Source organism: Salvelinus fontinalis, unplaced genomic scaffold (genome assembly GCF_029448725.1).
Source record: "Salvelinus fontinalis isolate EN_2023a unplaced genomic scaffold, ASM2944872v1 scaffold_0031, whole genome shotgun sequence".
Taxonomy (NCBI): domain Eukaryota; kingdom Metazoa; phylum Chordata; class Actinopteri; order Salmoniformes; family Salmonidae; genus Salvelinus; species Salvelinus fontinalis.
In genome coordinates this window covers 667,780-691,173 of record NW_026600240.1, presented here as the reverse complement: position 1 = coordinate 691,173, position 23,394 = coordinate 667,780, and the positions used below count along the sequence as shown (strand labels likewise).

Here is a 23,394-nt window from a genome sequence, read left to right as displayed (position 1 = left end):
TGGTTTGACAGTAAGGGGCTAGGCCAGGGGGAGAGTAGGGGCCTGGGGCTAGGCCAGGGGGAGAGTAGGGGCCTGGGGCTAGGCCAGGGGGAGAGTAGGGGCCTGGGGCTAGGCCAGGGGGAGAGTAGGGGCCTGGGGCTAGGCCAGGGGGAGAGTAGGGGCCTGGGGCTAGGCCAGGGGGAGAGTAGGGGCCTGGGGCTAGGCCAGGGGGAGAGTAGGGGCCTGGGGCTAGGCCAGGGGGAGAGTAGGGGCCTGGGGCTAGGCCAGGGGGAGAGTAGGGGCCTGGGGCTAGGCCAGGGGGAGAGTAGGGGCCTGGGGCTAGGCCAGGGGGAGAGTAGGGGCCTGGGGCTAGGCCAGGGGGAGAGTAGGGGCCTGGGGCTAGGCCAGGGGGAGAGTAGGGGCCTGGGGCTAGGCCAAGGGGAGAGTAGGGGCCTGGGGCTAGGCCAGGGGGAGAGTAGGGGCCTGGGGCTAGGCCAGGGGGAGAGTAGGGGCCTGGGGAGGACGTTACAGAGCAACATTATTCTCATGTTTCTCCACGGGCAGAGGGATCGGGGAGCGACGTTGGAGAAGGAAGGCGTAGAGAAAGCTTGTTTGAAAGTGAAAAGTGCCGTGGTAGATTTTGATAAAGAATACCATCAAGACGAAGCAGCTGCATTATAATTGGGATGTACTGTTGAGCGTTACATCCCGAGGGGTACGTGCTGATCGTACGGAGATTGTGACAGCCGGTTAAATGGAGTCCCTTGAGAAAGCAAGAACAAGATGTATGTCAGGAGAAGTGCAGCATTATTATAAGAAGACGTATATTTGGAATACGGAGGAGGAATGGAGGGAAAAAGAGAGGCAGAGGAGGTCTAAGAGCGAGGAAGACGGTGAGCTTGAGTCTGTTAAAAATGGTGGGAAAAAGGGAGATGGTTTGTTAAAGAAGAATGGTAGAAAGTGTAAGCAGAGGAAGCTGAAGACAGTAGGAGAAATGAAAGTGAATGAGGTCAAAGTATCAGAGGTGGTAGGTGTGGTGAAGTTCTCGGAGTCCGAGGCTTGCACCGAGGGTCAGGATAAAGATGAGTCTGTGACAGAAAAAGTGGACCCTTTTGGCTGATCCATTTGTGGTTTCAGGGTGGGTGAAAACAGAGTTGGGTGCTGTGGAATAGGTGAGGGGAACCAGAAGTGGTCTTGTGATAATTGTTTGTGTTTCTGCTGGTCAGAGGGAGAAGGCGCTCAGTGTTAAATCAAATTAAATCAAAGTTTAAACAAATGGGGGCCAGAAATGTGAATTGTTTCGCGCTCAAGAAAAGGGCACCATTGAAAGGACTGATTACTGGGGTAAAAGTTCAAGTTGACCAACTGAAGGGGAAGATTCCTGGTGTTGGTGATGCTCGTCGTTTGGTGTGACGCAGACAGGGTGGCGAGAGTGGTGAAACAGAAGAGTCATTGTCTGTTCTTCTGAGTTTTGAAGTTGAGTTTTTTTCCGTCAAAGTGATGTTAGGATATATAAGTTATCCTGTACAAGCTTTTGTACCGAATACATTACGTTGTTACAGGTGTCAAGCTTATGGGCATGTGGCAGCAGTGTGTAGGAGGGAGGTTCCTAGGTGTGAGAAGTGTGCAGAAGGGCATGAGACAAAGGAATGTGTAGCATTGCGGAAAGTAATGGTATGTGTTAATTGTAGGGGGCTAGGAATCAGAAATGTGCCGTGCGAGAGAGGTAGGTTGAGGTTTTGGGTATGCGAGAATTGACATCAGAAGAGTTACAGGGTGTGTTAAGTGGTGATGTCCCATCCTTTCAGGTTGTTGGCCATGACTAAATACTGTAGATTTAAATAGTGGAGTACGATGGTGTTCTTTTTTTATTGTATTTATTTTTCAAGCAAAGTATAAGGGAGTTGTACTCCGGTCTAGTAGGTGGCAGTAATGCAACATATTGGATGCCAACCGCCATTAAACCTCATCGAAGAAGAAGAAGGGTGAGAGTAGGGGTAATGGGTAGGGTGTATGGAAAGACTAATGTCACCAAAAGGTTTTTTATAACTCATTGTTCTATCTGTGATGTCACCTTTCTGTCCAGGAAATTGGAGTGCATCTGCATGTACCAGACATTTATTCTCAAACACTGAGTCCCACTGAGCATCCCTCAGTGTCTTCACTGACATTTTCAACCTCTCCCTGACCGAGTCTGTAATACCTACATGTTTCAAGCAGACCACTATAGTCCCTGTGCCCAAGGAAGCGAAGGTAATCTGACTAAATGATTACCGCCCCGTAGCACTCACGTTAGTAGCCATGTAGTGCTTTGAAAGGCTGGTCATGGCTCACATCAACAACATCCTCCCGGATACCCTAGACCCACTCCAAATTACATACCGCCCCAACAGATCCACAGATGACGCAATCGCAATCACACTCCGCACTGCCCTTTCCCACCTGGATAAAAGGAACACCTATGTGAGAATGCTGTTCATTGACTACAGCTCAGCGTTCAACACCATAGTGCCCACGAAGCTCATCACTAAGCTAAGGATCCTGGGACTAAACACCTCCCTCTGCAACTGGATCCTGGACTTCCTGACGGGCCGCCCCTCCCCCCCCCCCCCCCCAGGTGGTAAGTGTAGGCAACAACATGTCTGCCACGCTGATCCTCAACACTTGGGCCCCTCAGGGGTATGTACTTAGTCCCCTCCTATACTCCCTGTTCACCCACGACTGCATGGCCAAGCACAACTTCAACACCATCATTAAGTTTGCTGACGACACAACAGTGGTAGGCCTGATCACCGACAACGATGAGACAGCCTATAGGGAGGAGGTCAGAGACCTGGCAGTGTGGTGCCAGGACAACAACCTCTCCCTCAACGTGAGCAAGACGAAGGAGGTGATTGTGGACTACAGGAAAAGGCGGGCCGAACACGCCCCCATTAATATCAACGGGGCTGTAGTGGAGCGGGTCGAGAGTTTCAAGTTCCTTGGTGTCCATATCACCAACCAACTATCATGGTCCAAACACACCAAGACAGTCGTGAAGAGAGACAAAACCTTTTTAACCTCAGGAGACTGAAAATATTTGGCATGGGTCCCCAGATCCTCAACAAGTTCTACAGCTGCACCATCGAGAGCATCCTGACCGGTTGCATCACTGCCTGGTATGGCAACTTCTCTGCATATAGTCTTCTTACTACCTGGTACCCCCTGTATATAGTCTCCTTACTACCTGGTACCCCAGTATATAGTCTCCTTACTACCTGGTACCCCTGTATATAGTCTCCTTACTACCTGGTACCCCTGTATACAGTCTCCCTACTACCTGGTACCCCTGTATATAGTCTCCTTACTACCTGGTACCCCCTGTATATAGTCTCATTACTACCTGGTACCCCCTGTATATAGTCTCATTACTACCTGGTACCCCTGTATATAGTCTCCTTGCTACCTGGTACCCCTGTATATAGCCTCATTACTACCTGGTACCCCTGTATATAGTCTCATTACTACCTGGTACCCCCTGTATATAGTCTCATTACTACCTGGTACCCCTGTATATAGTCTCCTTACTACCTGGTACCCCTGTATATAGCCTCATTACTACCTGGTACCCCTGTATATAGTCTCATTACTACCTGGTACCCCTGTATATAGCCTCATTAGTACCTGGTACCCCCTGTATATAGTCTCCTTACTACCTGGTACCCCCTGTATATAGTCTCCTTACTACCTGGTACCCCTGTATATAGTCTCATTACTACCTGGTACCCCCTGTATATAGTCTCCTTACTACCTGGTGCCCCTGTATATAGTCTCCTTACTACCTGGTACCCCTGTATATAGTCTCCTTACTACCTGGTACCCCTGTATATAGTCTCATTACTGCCTGGTACCCCCTGTATATAGTCTCATTACTACCTGGTACCCCCTGTATATAGTCTCCTTACTACCTGGTATCCCTGTATATAGTCTCCTTACTACCTGGTACCCCAGTATATAGTCTCCTTACTACCTGGTACCCCTGTATATAGCCTCATTACTACCTGGTACCCTTGTATATAGTCTCATTACTACCTGGTACCCCTGTATATAGTCTCATTACTACCTGGTACCCCCTGTATATAGTCTCCTTACTACCTGGTACCCCTGTATATAGTCTCCTTACTACCTGGTACCCTTGTATATAGTCTCCTTACTACCTGGTACCCCTGTATATAGTCTCATTACTACCTGGTACCCCTGTATATAGTCTCCTTACTACCTGGTACCCCTGTATATAGTCTCCTTACTACCTGGTACCCCTGTATATAGTCTCCTTACTACCTGGTACCCCTGTATATAGCCTCATTACTACCTGGTGCCCCCTGTATATAGCCTCATTACTACCTGGTACCCCTGTATATAGCCTCATTACTACCTGGTACCCCCTGTATATAGCCTCATTACTACCTGGTACCCCCTGTATATAGCCTCATTACTACCTGGTACCCCTGTATATAGTCTCCTTACTACCTGGTGCCCCTGTATATATTCTCATTACTACCTGGTACCCCCTGTATATAGTCTCCTTACTACCTGGTACCCCTGTATATAGGCTCCTTACTACCTGGTACCCCTGTATATAGTCTCCTTACTACCTGGTACCCCCTGTATATAGTCTCATTACTACCTGGTACCCCTGTATATAGTCTCCTTACTACCTGGTACCCCTGTATATAGCCTCATTACTACCTGGTACCCCTGTATATAGTCTCATTACTACCTGGTACCCCTGTATATAGTCTCATTACTACCTGGTACCCCTGCATATAGTCTCATTACTACCTGGTACCCCTGTATATAGTCTCCTTACTACCTGGTACCCCCTGTATATAGTCTCCTTACTACCTGGTACCCCCTGTATATAGTCTCATTACTACCTGGTACCCCCTGTATATAGTCTCCTTACTACCTGGTACCCCTGTATATAGCATCATTACTACCTGGTACCCCCTGTATATAGTCTCATTACTACCTGGTACCCCTGTATATAGCATCATTACTACCTGGTACCCCCTGTATATAGTCTCAGACTGTTAAACAGCCATCACTAACTCGGAGAGGCTTCTGCCTACATACAGACTCAAATTTTTATTTATTTATTTATTTATTTAACCTTTATTTAACCAGGTAGGCAAATTGAGAACACGTTCTCATTTACAATTGCGACCTGGCAAATCATTGGCCACTTTAAGAAATTGATCACTAGTCTCTTTAATTAATGCCACTTTAATAATGTTTACATATCTTACATTACTCATCTCATATTTACATACTGTATCTTATACCATCTATTGCATCTTGCCAATGCCGCTCGGTCATCGCTCATCCATATATTTATATGTACATATTCTTATTCCATCCCTTTATATTTGTGTGTATTAGGTAGTTATTGTGGAATTGTTAGATTACATGTTAGATATTACTGCACTCTCGGGAACTAGAAGCATACGCATTTTGCTACACTCGCATTAACATCTGCTAACCATGTGTATGTGACCAATAACATTGGATTTGATTTAACCTGAGCCACGGTACACCTGGCTATGACTGGTCGCCCCATACAATAGCAATCAGTCGATATAATCAAGAACTATTATGGCTGTTCAGTTTTTTAGTCTTTTTCATGTTACTTTTCTCACTGTCTGATTCATATCGCGTGATTTCTGATGATAGTTCTCGATTATATCGACTGATTGGTTCTGTATGGGGTGGGCCCTTGACGTGAACGGGCAAAAGTAGTGAGTGAGGAGCGCCCTTCTCAAGTCGAACAGGGGGAGACTTTGGGACTTGTGTTTCTGAGCTCGGCGTCAGTTACACTGCAGTACCGCCAGTCCCCTCGGTGTACATGGGATGGCGTGCTTTCCAACCGGAACCCTGGCCACTTGGGTTTTCACTCATGCTACACAGAAATGGCGGAGAATACTGTGACGGTCACTGTTGCTTACGGTAAAGTCAATCACTTTGCTTTGGATGTTGTAGCTTGTTTCATGTATATTAGCCCGTAAAACGAAGACAAAGAGATGGTACTGGTAGTCGGGGTCTACGGGCTAGCTAGCTACACACAGCAGGAGATGCTAGCTAGCCAGGTAGATGGCAGATACGTAGCTAGGTGCTTTTGAAATGCTGCTGTATTTATGTACAATAGTCTTGCTTTTAATTGGATTGGATTGCACCAGAACAGTCTTTGGGAAACCAGATGTTAATGCCTCAGTTCACATGCTAAACGGAACTAGGAAACTCCGAATAGACATTTCCGAGTTTCGTAGTTCCGACTAGCATCTGAACGCGGAATCAATCCGATTTGAATTGACTGTGTCGGTGGGTAGGCAGAAGGGTTCGTCATTTATAACAGGCGACTTGGAGACAGAATATCTGAAGTTATCTGTGTTATTAAAGTGCATTTCCAAACGCGGGTCTGTTGTAGACTTCCTCTCTGCGTAACGTTACCGGTTACCGGGGTCAAGTCCCCCGCGGGGTCTTCCTTGTTTGTCCACATATGGCACACGTGCACGACTTTTCATCTGGACGACAACAGAGAGGAAGTGGGGCTACAACAGACCCACGTCTGGAAATGCACTTTAATAATGCACTTTAATAATATGATCCTTTAGATATTTTGTCTCAACTGCCCCCGGTCATAATGACAAAACCGTCCTGCCCACTGGCACAGTAAATTGAAATGGAATTGTATTTAACATCTGGCTTCCCGTGGGCTGTTTTTGTGCAAACCAATACAATTGAAAGCAACGCTAGTGTGTGTTGCTAAAAGCCGAGATGGCTAGCTAGCTCATGTCTCGGATGTAGCAACTATATACTCTATAAACTACTCTGCGTCTAATTCACCCTCATGCAGGTTCTACGAAGCACAGTATCACGGTAACGGGGCTGGACGGGAACGAACCGATACTGAAGGACCTTTCTGATGCTCTCGTTCAGGTTACCGGGGTCCCGATGCCTGCACAGAAGCTCATCTTTAAAGGTAGAGTAACAAATCAAAATGTTATGTCACATGCTTGGCAAACAACAGGTGGAGACTAACAGTGAAATAAATATTACTAACGGGTCCTTCCCAACAATGCACAGAGAAATAATGAGATGAGGAATAAATGCACAATGAGTAACAATAATTTGGCTATATACACAGAGTACTAGTACCGAGTCATTTATTTATTTATTTTTATTTCACCTTTATTTAACCAGGTAGGCTAGTTGAGAACAAGTTCTCATTTGCAACTGCGACCTGGCCAAGATAAAGCATAGCAGTGTGAACAGACAACAACACAGAGTTACACATGGAGTAAACAATAAACAAGTCAATAACATGGTAGAAAAAAGAGAATCTATATACAATGTGTGCAAAAGGCATGAGGTAGGCAATAAATCGAATAATTACAATTTCGCAGATTAACACTGGAGTGATAAATCATCAGATGATCATGTGCAAGAAGAGATACTGGTGTGCAAAAGAGCAGAAAAGTAAATAAATAAAAGCAGTATGGGGTGAGGTAGGTAAATTGGGTGGGTAGTTTACAGATGGACTATGTACAGCTGCATCGATCGGTTAGCTGCTCGGATAGCAGATTTTTAAAGATGTTGAGGGAGATAAAAGTCTCCAACTTCAGGGATTTTTGCAATTCGTTCCAGTCGCAGGCAGCAGAGAACTGGAAGGAAAGGCGTCCAAATGAGGTTTTGGCTTTAGGGATGATCAGTGAGATACACCTGCTGGAGCGCGTGCTACGGGTGGGTGTAGCCATCGTGACCAGTGAACTGAGATAAGGCGGCACTTTGCCTAGCATAGCCTTGTAGATGACCTGGAGCCAGTGGGTCTGACGACGAACATGTAGCGAGGGCCAGCCGACTAGGGCATACAGGTCGCAGTGGTGGGTCGTATAAGGTGCTTTAGTAACAAAACGGATGGCACTGTGATAAACTGCATCCAGTTTGCTGAGTAGAGTATTGGAAGCTATTTTGTAGATGACATCGCCGAAGTCGAGGATCGGTAGGATAGTCAGTTTTACTAGGGTAAGTTTGGCGGCGTGAGTGAAGGAGGCTTTGTTGCGGAATAGAAAGCCGACTCTAGATTTGATTTTGGATTGGAGATGTTTGATATGAGTCTGGAAGGAGAGTTTGCAGTATAGCCAGACACCTAGGTACTTATAGATGAGAGAGTAGAGTAGAGAGAATTATTTATTTCAGCTTTTATTTCTTTCATCACATTCCGAGTGGGTCAGACGTTTACATACACTCAATTAGTATTTGGTAGCATTGCCTTTAAATTGTTTAATTTGGGTCAAACGTTTTGGGTAGCATTCCACAAGCTTCCCACAATAAGTTGGGTGAAATTTGGCCCATTCCTCCTGACAGAGCTGGTGTAACGGTCAGGTTTGTAGGCCTCCTTGCTCGCACACGCTTTTTCAGTTCTGCCCACAAATTCTCTATGGGATGGAGGTCAGGGCTTTGTGATGGCCACTCCAATAGCTTGACTTTGTTGTCCTTAAGCCATTTTGCCACAACTTTGGAAGTTTGCTTGGGGTCATTGTCCATTTGGAAGACCCATTTGCGACCAAGCTTTAACTTCCTGACTGATGTCTTGAGATGTTGCTTCAATATATCCACATAATTGTCCTCCCTCATGATGCCATGTATTTTGTGAAGTGCACCAGTCCCTCCTGCAGCAAAGCACCCCCACAACATGATGCTGCCACCCCCGTGCTTCACGGTTGGGATGGAGTTCTTCGGCTTGCAAGCCTCCACCTTTTTCCTCCAAACATAACGATGGTCATTATGGCCAAACAGTTCTATTTTTTTTCATCAGACCAGAGGACATTTCTCCAAAAAGTATGAACTTTGTTCCCATGTGCAGTTGCAAACCGTAGTCTGGCTTTGTTATGGCGGTTTTGGAGCAGTGGCTTCTTCCTTTCTGAGCGGCCTTTCAGGTTATGTCGATATAGGACTCATTTTACTGTGGATATAGATACTTTTGTACCCGTTTCCTCCAGCATCTTCACAAAGTCTTTTGCTGTTGTTCTGGGATTGATTTGCACTTTTCGCACCAAAGTACGTTCATCTCTAGGAGACAGAAAGTGTCTCCTTCCTGAGTGGTATGACGGCTGTGTGTTCCCATGGGGTTTATACTTGTGTAACTATTGTTTGAATAGATAAACGTGGTACTTTCAGGTATTTGGAAATTGCTCCCAAGGATGAGCCAGACTTGTGGAGGTATACAATTTTGGCCTGATTTCTTTTGATTTTCCCATGATGTCAAGCAAAGAGGCACTGAGTTTGAAGGTAGGCCTTGAAATACATCCACAGGTACACCTCCAATTGACTCAAATTATATCAATTATCCTATCAGAAGCTTCTAAAGCCATGACATAATTTTGTTGAATTTCCCAAGCTGTTTAAAGACAGTCAATTTAGTGTATGTAAACTTCTGACCCATTGAAATTGTGATACAGTGAATTATAAGTGAAATTATCTGTCTGTAAACAATTGTTGGAAAAATTACTTGTCATGCACAAAGTAGATGTCCTAACCGACTTGCCAAAACTATAGTTTGTTAACAAGAAATTTGTGGAGTGGTTGAAAAACGAGATTTAATGACTCCTACCTAAGTATATGTAAACTTCTGACTTCAACTGTACATATGAGATGAGTAATTCGTGATTTGTAAACATTATATAAAGTGCCATTATTAAAGTGACTAGTGTCCATTTATTAAATTGGAAATTGATATCAAGTCTGTAGGTAGGCAGCAGCCTCTCTGTGCTAGTGATGGCTGTTTAACAATCTGATGGCCTTGAGGTAGAAGCTGTTTTTCAATCTCTGTCCCAGCTCTGATGCACCTGTACTGACCTCTCCTTCTGGATGATAGTGGGGTGAACAGGCAGTGATGCACCTGTACTGACCTCACCTTCTGGATGATAGTGGGGTGAACAGGCAGTGGCTCGGGTGGTTATTGTCCTTGATGATCTTTATGGCCTTCCTGTGACATCGGGTGGTGTAGGTGTCCTGGAGGGCAGGTAATTTTCCCCCAATGATGCGTTGGGCAGACCTCACTACCCTCTGGAGAGCCTTACAGTTGTGGGCGGAGCAGTTGCCGTACCAGGCGGTGATACAGCCCGACACAATGCTCTCAATTGTACATCTTTAAAAGTTAATGAGGGTTTTCGGTGACAAGCCACATTTCTTCAGCCTCCTGAGGTTGAAGAGGCTGCTGCGCCTTCTTCACAACGCTGTCTGTGTGGGTGGACCATTTCAGTTTGTCCGTGATGTGTACGCCGAGGAACTTAAGGCTTTCCACTTTCTCCACTACTGTCCGGTTGATGTGGATAGGGGTGTATGCTCTCTTTGCTGTTTCCTGAAGTCCAGGATCATCTCTTTTATTTTGCTGACATTGAGTGAGGGGTTATTTTCCTGACCCCACACTCCGAGGGCCCTCACCTCCTCCCTGTAGGCCGTCTCGTCGTTGTTGGTAATGTTTGTCGTCTGTAAACTTGATGATTGAGTTGGAGGCGTGAATGGCCACGCAGTCATGGCTGAACAGGGAGTACAGGAGGGGGCTCAGAACGCACCCTTGTGGGGCCCCAGTGTTGAGGATCAGCGGAGTGGAGATGTTGTTTCCAACCTTCACCACCTGGGGGCGGCCCGTCAGGAAGTCTAGGACCCAGTTGCACAGGGCGGGGTCGAGACTCAGGGCCCTGAGCTTAATGACGAGTTTGGAGGGTACTATGGTGTTAAATGCTGAGCTGTAGTCAATGAACAGCGTTCTCACATAGGTATTCCTCTTGTCCAGATGGGTTAGTGCAGTGTGATGGTGATTGCGTCGTCTGTGGACCTATTGGGGCGGAATTGGAGTGGGTCTAGGGTGTCAGGACGGGTGGAAGTAATCTGATCCTTGACTAGTCTCTCAAAGCACTTCATGATGACAGAAGTGAGTGCTACGGGGCGATAGTCATTAAGTTCAATTACATTTGCCTTATTGGGTACAGGAACAATGGTGGCCATCTTGAAGCGTGTGGGGACTGAACTAACTAAAGCAGACTGTGATAGGGATTGATTGAATATGTCCGTAAACACACCAGCCAGCTGGTCTGCGCATGCTCCGAGGACGCGGCTAGGAATGCCGTCTTGGCCACCAGCCTTGCGAGGGTTAACACGTTTAAATGTTTTACTCACGTCGGCCACGGAGAAGGAGAGCCCACTGTCTTTGGTAGCGGGCCATGTCGGTGGCACTGTATTGTCCTCAAAGCGCGCAAAAAAGGTGTTTAATTTGTCTGGGAGCAAGACGTTGATGTCCGCAACGGGGCTGGTTTTCTTTTTGTAATCCGTGATTGTCTGTAGACCCTGCCACATACGTCTCATGTTTGAGACGTTGAATTGCAACTCCACTTTCTCTATACTGACGCTTTGCTTGTTTGATTGCCGTGAGTAGGGAATAACTACACTGTTTGTATTCGGTCATGTTTCCGGTTGCTTTGCCATGATTAAATGCGGTGGTACGTGCTTTCAGTTTTGCGCAAATGCTGCCATCTATCCACGGTTTCTGGTTAGGGAAGGTTATAATAGTAACAGTGGGTACAACATCTCCTATAAACTTCCTTATAAACTCACCGAGTCAGCGTATACATCAATGTTCTTGTCTGAGGCTACCTGGAACATATCCCAGTCTACGTGATCAAAGTTTGGTCAGATCAGCGTTGGATAGACCTAAGCACGGGTGCTTCCTGTTTTAGTTTCTGCCTATAGGAGTGGAGCAACAAGATGGAGTCATGGTCAGATTTGCCAAAAGGAGGGCGGGGGAGGGCCTTGTATGCATCACGTAAGATAGAGTAGCAGTAGTAGAGTGTGTTACTCGCCCGTGTACTGCAATCGATATGCTGATAGAATTTAGGTAGCCTTGTTCTCAGATTTAGCTTTTTTTAAATCCCCAGTTACAATAAATGCATCCTCGGGATATATGGTTTCCATTTTGCATGAAGTCCAGTGAAGTTCCTTGATGGCCGTCTTGGTATCTGCTTGCGGGTGGATATACACGGCTGTAACGATAACCGAGGAGAGTTCTCTTGGGAGATAATACGGTCGGCATTTGCTTGTGAGGAATTCTAGGTTAGGTGACCAAAAGGACTTTAGTTCTGGTATGTTGTTACAATTACACCATGAGTCGTTAATCATGAAACATACACCCCCGACCTTCTTCTTACCGGAGAGATGTTTATTCCTGTCGGCGCGATGCACTGAAAATCCTGTTAGCTGTACGGACTCTGACAGCATGTCCCAAGCTAGCCATGTTTCCATGAAACAGAGTATGTTACAATCCCGGATATCTCTTTGGAAAGCAACTCTTGCCCTGATTTTGTCAACTTTGTTAACTAGGGACTGGACATTAGCAAGTAATATACTGGGAAGCGGTGGGTGCTGTGCGCGCATCCGAAGCCTCACTAGAAGACGCTCCGGCTCCCTCTCCTCCGACAGCGTTGTTTTGGGCCTCTGGAATCAGATCAAAGGATCTGCTTTGGAAAAGTCATATTCCTGGTCGTAGTGCTGGTTGTGCTGGTAAGTTGACGTCTCTCTGATATCCAATAGTTCTTCCCGGCTGTATGTAATAACACTTAAGGTTTTCTGGACTAACAATGTAAGAAGAAAAAAAATATATATAAAAAAAATACTGCACAGTTTCCTAAGGACTTGAAGCGAAGCTGCCATCTCTATCAGCGGTGTCATGCTGGTAGAAATTAGGTAGGACTGATCTCAGTTTCCCTGCATTAAAGTCCCCGGCCACTAGGGGTGCCACCTATGGATGTGAATTTTCTTGGTTACTTATGGCCTTTATACAGCTCGTTGAGTGCAGTCTTAGTGCCAGCATCGGTTTGTCGTGGTACATAGACAGCTATGAAAAATGTAGATGAAAACTCTCTTGGTAAATAGTGTGGTCTACAGCTTATCATGAGATACTCTACCTCAGGCGAGCAGAACCTCGAGACTTCCTTAACATTAGAGATTGCGCCCCAGCTGTTGTTAACAAAGAGACAGCCACCTCCCCCTTAGCCTTCCCAGAAGCCTCAGGGAGGCCGCTCGTTTGCCTCGCTTGCGCGTTCTCTTTCCCGAGGATTAGGGCCTGGTCTGGTATGAGCAGTACATCCTCAGCTGCCGACTCACTGAAGTAGAAATCTTCATCCAAATCTAGGTTAGCGTCCTCTCTCTCGCTTTGCGTTCCTGGCAGATAGGGTCCTAACCACTGTTCTGATGCCCAGAAGCTGTTATCAGTCATAGGAAACGATGATGGAAAAATGATGTACAAAATAAAAGTCAAGACCAGCATGAAAAAACCCACAGGAAATAGCAGAATCCACCGCAGCTTCACCTGTTAAAGGTGTTATAAGTCAAGTCCATTGTTAGACCGTTTTCAATGGAGTTGGCAACAGACAGACTGGCAGCCAGACTATTACCACAGCCTCTGCCAAGAGGACTGGACTGCATGGCACAGGTTGTACTATATTGCACTCACCTCTAACCACAGGGTAGCTGGTTCAAGCCCCAGCATGATGCCTCTGCTGTCCTGTTGTTTCAGGGAAGTCACTGAAGGAGATGGAGGAGAGTCTGTCCAGCTTTGGAATCAAACCGGGATGTAAACTCATGATGATTGGGAAGAGGGTAAGACCTTCCTAGTTCACTCCTTTGTTTTTTATCATTCGTTCCTGAAATGGTTTGAATACAGACCTGTGTGTTGTCTCCTCTCAGAACAGCCCAGAGGAGGAGTCCGAGCTGAAGAAGTTGAAGGACATTGAGAAGTCAGTAGAACAGACGGCTAAGAAACTGGAGAAGGTGGATGGAGAGCTGACAGGACTCAAGAATGTATGATACTTTATATCTACATTTTATATACATTGCCTTCAGCTTTTCCACATTTTTGTTGTTACAGACTGACGTTAAAATTCATTTACGTAAGATTTAGTGTGACTGATCTACACGCAATACCCCATGGCAAAGTGACATTTAGTTTGTAGAATATTTTTTTTATTGATTAAACATTTTAAAAGCTGAAATGTCTTGAGTCAATAAGTATTTAAAACCCCTTTGTTATGGCAAGTCTAAATAAGTTGAGGAGTTTTGAATGACTACCCCATCTCTGTACCCCACACATCTGTAGGCCGTCATTGTAAATAATAATTTGTTCTTAACTGACTTGCCTCGTTAAATAATGAAAATAAATAAAAGTTCCCTCAATCGATGTAGTGAATTTCAAGCACAAATTCAACCACAATGTCCAGGGAGGTTTTTCAGCGCCTTGCAAAGAAGGGCATCGATTGGTAGATGTGTAAAAAATAAAAAAGCAGATATTTAATATCCCTTTGAACATGGTGAAGTCATTAACTACACTTTGGACGGTGTATCAATACACCCAGTCACTACTGTTAGGTTCTAATTCTCAGAGTAAAAACTCACCGGACATTATGAAAGCTTAACCAAGTTTATTTTGCCCAGAGGATCGATACAGCTGCATTAGATAAAAACAATACAGATCAAGTTTATTTTATATAGCCCTTCTTACATCAGCTGATATCTCAAAGTGCTGTACAGGAAACCCAGCCTAAAACCCCAAACAGCAAGCAATGCAGGTGTAGAAGCACGGTGGCTAGGAAAAACTCCCTAGAAAGCAATGCAGGTGTAGAAGCACGGTGGCTAGGAAAAACTCCCATGAAAGGCCTGTTGCTTCCACCACCAAAAGTATGTACAGTGGGGAGAACAAATATTTGACACACTGCCGATTTTGCAGGTTTTCCTACTTACAAAGCATGTAGAAGTCTGTAATTTTTATCATAGGTACACTTCAACTGTGAGAGACTGAATCTAAAAAAGAAAATCCAGAAAATCACATCCAATTTCCTCCTTCTCTCCAATCTGTACATCTATTATGGTTCAACAGGAAGAGGAAGTGATGGTGTTATAAACCATCGTTTCTCCCTTAAGGAGATCTGACCTGACCTCAACCCCCTTGATGCCTAATCCAAAGATCTCCACCCGTATCCCCCAACACATTCCACCGCCATCTGGCTCCTATAGATAACCATTAACTTCTGATGTAAAAACCAGTCTCCATCACTCCTCAGATACTATACTTCTGAGTATACTGTGTTCCAAGTTTAACCCAGAATCTAATACTACAAAGGTACAGGCGTCCATCCTAACTCAGTGGCTGGAGATTAAGGAAACCGATCAGGGATTTCACCATGAGGCCAATGGTGACTTTAACGCAGTTACAGAGTTTAATGGCTGTGATAGGAGAAAACTGAGGAGGGATCAACAACATTATAACCTAATTAACAATATTAACCTAATTGACAGAGTAAAAAGAAGGATATTCCACACATTCATCCTGTTTGCAACAAGGCACTAAAGTACTAGGCCATGGTAGACATTCACCTTTCAGCAGGACAATAACCTACAACACAAAGCCAAATCTACACTGGAGTTGCTTACCAAGACAACATTGAATGTTCCTGAGTGGCCTGGCTATAGTTTTGACATAAATCAGCTATTAAAACTTTGGCAAGAGTTTGAAGAATTTAAAGATGAATGGGCAAATATTGTAAAATCCAGGTGTGCAAAGCTCTTAGAGACTTACCCCAAAAGACTCACAGCTCTTAGAGACTTACCCAGAAAGACTCACAGCTCTTAGAGACTTACCCCAAAAGACTCACAGCTCTTAGAGACTTACCCCAAAAAGACTCACAGCTCTTAGAGACTTACCCAGAAAGACTCACAGCTCTTAGAGACTTACCCCAAAAAGACTCACAGCTCTTAGAGACTTACCCAGAAAGACTCACAGCTCTTAGAGACTTACCCAGAAAGACTCACAGCTCTTAGAGACTTACCCCAAAAAGACTCACAGCTCTTAGAGACTTACCCAGAAAGACTCACAGCTCTTAGAGACTTACCCAGAAAGACTCACAGCTCTTAGAGACTTACCCAGAAAGACTCACAGCTCTTAGAGACTTACCCAGAAAGACTCACAGCTCTTAGAGACTTACCCAGAAAGACTCACAGCTCTTAGAGACTTACCCAGAAAGACTCACAGCTCTTAGAGACTTACCCCGAAAGACTCACAGCTCTTAGAGACGTACCCAAAAAGACTCACAGCTCTTAGAGACTTACCCAGAAAGACTCACAGCTCTTAGAGACTTACCCAGAAAGACTCACAGCTCTTAGAGACTTACCCAGAAAGACTCACAGCTCTTAGAGACTTACCCCAAAAGACTCACAGCTCTTAGAGACTTACCCCAAAAAGACTCACAGCTCTTAGAGACTTACCCAGAAAGACTCACAGCTCTTAGAGACTTACCCAGAAAGACTCACAGCTGCAATCACTGCCAAAAGGTGATTCTACAAAGTAAATGAGATATTTTTTGTCTTTCATTTTGAATAGATTTGTAAAAATGTCTAAAAACATGTTTTCACTTTGTCATTATGGGGTATTATGTGTAAGGAAAAAAGATTGAATCCTTTCAGGCTGTAACAAAAAATGTGGAATACGTCTGAGAATACTTTCTGAAGGCTCTGTACATGTCAATATAAACTAGGACTGTGATGATACTAGTACAGGAAGAACACAACTCTTTACATGTAAAATATGATGTGCTATATCTTAGAAAATAAATACATGTGACTCTGATGATGTTTGAATCCTAAACAAGTTAAATCCGCTTCGTGTTTTGTGTCCTTGCCACAATACTAAGGAGTATCGCAGTACTGGTATGGTCCTGGTTCTACCTTAGCATCCTTCCCAAACTGAGACCCAGCAGTAGTTGTTAGCACAGATAATGCCCAGAGAGAGTGAAGCAAGAGGCTGCACTTGTCAGCACCCACACAGTATCGACACATGACATGGACACAGGAGTTAGCTTTTCTTTGCACTTTCCTTTCCTGTTCTATAGGGGTTCCTGGCTAAAGACCTGCAGGCTGAGGCGCTGGGGAGACTGGACCAAAGAGTGAAGGTGGCATCTGAACAGTTCATGAAGATTCTAGAGCAGGTGGACTCTATGGTAACACAGCCTTAACCCTCTAGCTCCTAGAGCAGGTGGACTCTATGGTAACACAGCCCTAACCCTCTAGCTCCTAGAGCAGGTGGACTCTATGGTAACACAGCCCTAACCCTCTAGCTCCCCCTACACTTAGTACTGGTCCCCCTAACCCTCCTACACTTAGTACTGGTCCCCTTAACCCCCTAGCTCCTAAAGCAGGTGGACTCTATGGTAACACAGCCCTAACCCCCCTACACTTAGTACTGGTCCCCCTAACCCTCCTACACTTAGTACTGGTCCCCCTAACCCTCCTACACTTAGTACTGGTCACTTAGCACTGGTCCCCTTAACCCTCCTACACTTAGTACTGGTCCCCTTAACCCTCCTACACTTAGTACTGGTCCCCCTAACCCTCCTACACTTAGTACTGGTCCCCCTAACCCTCCTACACTTAGTACTGGTCACTTAGCACTGGTCCCCTTAACCCTCCTACACTTAGCACTGGTCCCCTTAACCCTCCTACACTTAGTACTGGTCCCCTAACCCTCCTACACTTAGTACTGTTCCCCTAACCCTCCTACACTTAGTACTGGTCCCCTTAACCCTCCTACACTTAGTACTGGTCCCCCTAACCCTCCTACACTTAGTACTGGTCCCCTTAACCCTCCTACACTTAGTACTGGTCCCCTTAACCCTCCTACACTTAGTACTGGTCCCCCTAACCCTCCTACACTTAGTACTGGTCCCCTTAACCCTCCTACACTTAGTACTGGTCCCCCTAACCCTCCTACACTTAGTACTGGTCCCCTAACCCTCCTACACTTAGTACTGGTCCCCCTAACCCTCCTACACTTAGTACTGGTCCCCCTAACCCTCCTACACTTAGTACTGGTCCCCCTAACCCTCCTACACTTAGTACTGTTCCCCCTAACCCCCCTACACTTAGTACTGGTCCCCCTAACCCTCCTACACTTAGTACTGGTCCCCCTAACCCTCCTACACTTAGTACTGGTCCCCCTAACCCTCCTACACTTAGTACTGGTCCCCCTAACCCTCCTACACTTAGTACTGTTCCCCCTAACCCCCCTACACTTAGTACTGGTCCCCCTAACCCTCCTACACTTAGTACTGGTCACTTAGCACTGGTCCCCTTAACCCTCCTACACTTAGTACTGGTCACTTAGTACTGGTCCCCTTAACCCTCCTACACTTAGTACTGGTCCCCTAACCCTCCTACACTTAGTACTGGTCCCCCTAACCCTCCTACACTTAGTACTGTTCCCCCTAACCCTCCTACACTTAGTACTGGTCCCCTTAACCCTCCTACACTTAGTACTGGTCCCCCTAACCCTCCTACACTTAGTACTGGTCCCCCTAACCCTCCTACACTTAGTACTGGTCCCCCTAACCCTCGTACACTTAGTACTGGTCCCCTTAACCCTCCTACACTTAGTACTGGTCCCCTTAACCCTCCTACACTTAGTACTGGTCCCCTAACCCTCCTACACTTAGTACTGGTCACTTAGTACTGGTCCCCCTACACTTAGTACTGGTCCCCCTAACCCTCCTACACTTAGTACTGGTCCCCTAACCCTCCTACACTTAGTACTGGTCCCCTTAACCCTCCTACACTTAGTACTGGTCCCCCTAACCCTCCTACACTTAGTACTGGTCCCCCTAACCCTCGTACACTTAGTACTGGTCCCCTTAACCCTCCTACACTTAGTACTGGTCCCCTTAACCCTCCTACACTTAGTACTGGTCCCCTTAACCCTCCTACACTTAGTACTGGTCCCCTTAACCCTCCTACACTTAGTACTGGTCCCCCTACCCCTCCTACACTTAGTACTGGTCCCCCTAACCCTCATACACTTAGTACTGGTCCCCCTAACCCTCCTACACTTAGTACTGGTCCCCCTAACCCTCCTACACTTAGTACTGGTCCCCCTAACCCTCCTACACTTAGTACTGGTCCCCCTAACCCTCCTACACTTAGTACTGGTCCCCCTAACCCTCCTACACTTAGTACTGGTCCCCCTAACCCTCCTACACTTAGTACTGGTCCCCCTAACCCTCCTACACTTAGTACTGGTCACTTAGTACTGGTCCCCTTACCCTCCTACACTTAGTACTGGTCCCCTAACCCTCCTACACTTAGTACTGGTCCCCCTAACCCTCCTACACTTAGTACTGTTCCCCCTAACCCTCCTACACTTAGTACTGGTCCCCTTAACCCTCCTACACTTAGTACTGGTCCCCCTAACCCTCCTACACTTAGTACTGGTCCCCCTAACCCTCCTACACTTAGTACTGGTCCCCTTAACCCTCCTACACTTAGTACTGGTCCCCCTAACCCTCCTACACTTAGTACTGGTCACTTAGTACTGGTCCCCCTAACCCTCCTACACTTAGTACTGGTCCCCCTAACCCTCCTACACTTAGTACTGGTCCCCCTAACCCTCCTACACTTAGTACTGGTCCCCCTAACCCTCCTACACTTAGTACTGGTCCCCTAACCCTCCTACACTTAGTACTGGTCCCCCTAACCCTCGTACACTTAGTACTGGTCCCCTTAACCCTCCTACACTTAGTACTGGTCCCCTTAACCCTCCTACACTTAGTACTGGTCCCCTAACCCTCCTACACTTAGTACTGGTCACTTAGTACTGGTCCCCCTACACTTAGTACTGGTCCCCCTAACCCTCCTACACTTAGTACTGGTCCCCCTAACCCTCCTACACTTAGTACTGGTCCCCCTAACCCTCCTACACTTAGTACTGGTCACTTAGCACTGGTCCCCTTAACCCTCCTGCACTTAGTACTGGTCACTTAGTACTGGTCCCCTTAACCCTCCTACACTTAGTACTGGTCCCCTAACCCTCCTACACTTAGTACTGGTCCCCCTAACCCTCCTACACTTAGTACTGTTCCCCCTAACCCTCCTACACTTAGTACTGGTCCCCTTAACCCTCCTACACTTAGTACTGGTCCCCCTAACCCTCCTACACTTAGTACTGGTCCCCCTAACCCTCCTACACTTAGTACTGGTCCCCTTAACCCTCCTACACTTAGTACTGGTCCCCCTAACCCTCCTACACTTAGTACTGGTCACTTAGTACTGGTCCCCCTAACCCTCCTACACTTAGTACTGGTCCCCCTAACCCTCCTACACTTAGTACTGGTCCCCCTAACCCTCCTACACTTAGTACTGGTCCCCCTAACCCTCCTACACTTAGTACTGGTCCCCCTAACCCTCGTACACTTAGTACTGGTCCCCTTAACCCTCCTACACTTAGTACTGGTCCCCTTAACCCTCCTACACTTAGTACTGGTCCCCTAACCCTCCTACACTTAGTACTGGTCACTTAGTACTGGTCCCCCTACACTTAGTACTGGTCCCCCTAACCCTCCTACACTTAGTACTGGTCCCCTAACCCTCCTACACTTAGTACTGGTCCCCTTAACCCTCCTACACTTAGTACTGGTCCCCCTAACTCTCCTACACTTAGTACTGGTCCCCCTAACCCTCCTACACTTAGTACTGGTCCCCCTAACCCTCCTACACTTAGTACTGGTCCCCCTAACCCTCCTACACTTAGTACTGGTCCCCCTAACCCTCCTACACTTAGTACTGGTCCCCTTAACCCTCCTACACTTAGTACTGGTCCCCTTAACCCTCCTACACTTAGTACTGGTCCCCTTAACCCTCCTACACTTAGTACTGGTCCCCTTAACCCTCCTACACTTAGTACTGGTCCCCCTAACCCTCCTACACTTAGTACTGGTCCCCTTAACCCTCCTACACTTAGTACTGGTCCCCTTAACCCTCCTACACTTAGTACTGGTCCCCTTAACCCTCCTACACTTAGTACTGGTCACTTAGTACTGGTCCCCTTAACCCTCCTACACTTAGTACTGGTCCCCTTAACCCTCCTACACTTAGTACTGGTCCCCTTAACCCTCCTACACTTAGTACTGGTCCCCTTAACCCTCCTACACTTAGTACTGGTCCCCTTAACCCTCCTACACTTAGTACTGGTCCCCCTAACCCTCCTACACTTAGTACTGGTCCCCTTAACCCTCCTACACTTAGTACTGGTCCCCTTAACCCTCCTACACTTAGTACTGGTCCCCTTAACCCTCCTACACTTAGTACTGGTCCCCTTAACCCTCCTACACTTAGTACTGGTCCCCCTAACCCTCCTACACTTAGTACTGGTCCCCCTAACCCTCCTACACTTAGTACTGGTCCCCTTAACCCTCCTACACTTAGTACTGGTCCCCTTAACCCTCCTACACTTAGTACTGGTCCCCCTCCTACACTTAGTACTGGTCCCTTAACCCTCCTACACTTAGTACTGGTCCCCCTAACCCTCCTACACGTAGTACTGGTCCCCCTTAACCCTCCTACACTTAGTACTGGTCCCCCTAACCCTCCTACACTTAGTACTGGTCCCCCTAACCCTCCTACACGTAGTACTGGTCCCCCTTAACCCTCCTACACTTAGTACTGGTCCCCCTAACCCTCATACACTTAGTACTGGTCCCCCTAACCCTCATACACTTAGTACTGGTCCCCCTAACCCTCCTACACTTAGTACTGGTCCCCCTAACCCTCCTACACTTAGTACTGGTCCCCCTAACCCTCCTACACTTAGTACTGGTCCCCCTAACCCTCCTACACTTAGTACTGGTCCCCCTCCCCCTCCTACACTTAGTACTGGTCCCCCTAACCCTCCTACACTTAGTACTGGTCCCCTTAACCCTCCTACACTTAGTACTGGTCCCCTAACCCTCCTACACTTAGTACTGGTCCCCCTCCTACACTTAGTACTGGTCCCCCTCCTACACTTAGTACTGGTCCCCCTCCTACACTTAGTACTGGTCCCCTTAACCCTCCTACACTTAGTACTGGTCCCCCTAACCCCCCTACACTTAGTACTGGTCCCCCTAACCCTCCTACACTTAGTACTGGTCCCCTTAACCCTCCTACACTTAGTACTGGTCCCCCTAACCCTCCTACACTTAGTACTGGTCACTTAGTACTGGTCCCCCTAACCCTCCTACACTTAGTACTGGTCCCCCTAACCCTCCTACACTTAGTACTGGTCCCCCTAACCCTCCTACACTTAGTACTGGTCCCCCTAACCCTCCTACACTTAGTACTGGTCCCCCTAACCCTCCTACACTTAGTACTGGTCCCCCTAACCCTCGTACACTTAGTACTGGTCCCCTTAACCCTCCTACACTTAGTACTGGTCCCCTTAACCCTCCTACACTTAGTACTGGTCCCCTAACCCTCCTACACTTAGTACTGGTCACTTAGTACTGGTCCCCCTACACTTAGTACTGGTCCCCCTAACCCTCCTACACTTAGTACTGGTCCCCTAACCCTCCTACACTTAGTACTGGTCCCCTTAACCCTCCTACACTTAGTACTGGTCCCCCTAACTCTCCTACACTTAGTACTGGTCCCCCTAACCCTCCTACACTTAGTACTGGTCCCCCTAACCCTCCTACACTTAGTACTGGTCCCCCTAACCCTCCTACACTTAGTACTGGTCCCCCTAACCCTCCTACACTTAGTACTGGTCCCCTTAACCCTCCTACACTTAGTACTGGTCCCCTTAACCCTCCTACACTTAGTACTGGTCCCCTTAACCCTCCTACACTTAGTACTGGTCCCCTTAACCCTCCTACACTTAGTACTGGTCCCCCTAACCCCCCTACACTTAGTACTGGTCCCCTTAACCCTCCTACACTTAGTACTGGTCCCCTTAACCCTCCTACACTTAGTACTGGTCCCCTTAACCCTCCTACACTTAGTACTGGTCACTTAGTACTGGTCCCCTTAACCCTCCTACACTTAGTACTGGTCCCCTTAACCCTCCTACACTTAGTACTGGTCCCCTTAACCCTCCTACACTTAGTACTGGTCCCCTTAACCCTCCTACACTTAGTACTGGTCCCCTTAACCCTCCTACACTTAGTACTGGTCCCCCTAACCCTCCTACACTTAGTACTGGTCCCCTTAACCCTCCTACACTTAGTACTGGTCCCCTTAACCCTCCTACACTTAGTACTGGTCCCCTTAACCCTCCTACACTTAGTACTGGTCCCCCTAACCCTCCTACACTTAGTACTGGTCCCCCTAACCCTCCTACACTTAGTACTGGTCCCCTTAACCCTCCTACACTTAGTACTGGTCCCCTTAACCCTCCTACACTTAGTACTGGTCCCCCTCCTACACTTAGTACTGGTCCCTTAACCCTCCTACACTTAGTACTGGTCCCCCTAACCCTCCTACACGTAGTACTGGTCCCCCTTAACCCTCCTACACTTAGTACTGGTCCCC

At 46.9% G+C, this 23,394-nt stretch overlaps 1 protein-coding gene across 3 annotated transcripts in view; it reads left to right on the top strand.

Moving 5' to 3' along the window:
• The first annotated feature begins 5,827 nt into the window (after positions 1-5,827).
• Positions 5,828-23,394, top strand: part of bag1 (BCL2 associated athanogene 1) — a 47,107-nt gene continuing 29,540 nt past the window's right edge. For 2 of the 3 annotated variants that reach the window (XM_055910800.1, XM_055910799.1), the window contains exons 1-5: positions 5,828-5,964; positions 6,872-6,997; positions 13,589-13,671; positions 13,759-13,872; positions 16,953-17,060. In XM_055910800.1, coding sequence (XP_055766775.1) covers positions 5,928-5,964; positions 6,872-6,997; positions 13,589-13,671; positions 13,759-13,872; positions 16,953-17,060 — 468 coding nt within the window. In that variant the 5' untranslated portion in view covers positions 5,828-5,927. The remainder of the gene's footprint in view (positions 5,965-6,871; positions 6,998-13,588; positions 13,672-13,758; positions 13,873-16,952; positions 17,061-23,394) is intronic. The other variant, XM_055910798.1, reaches the window with a different exon arrangement.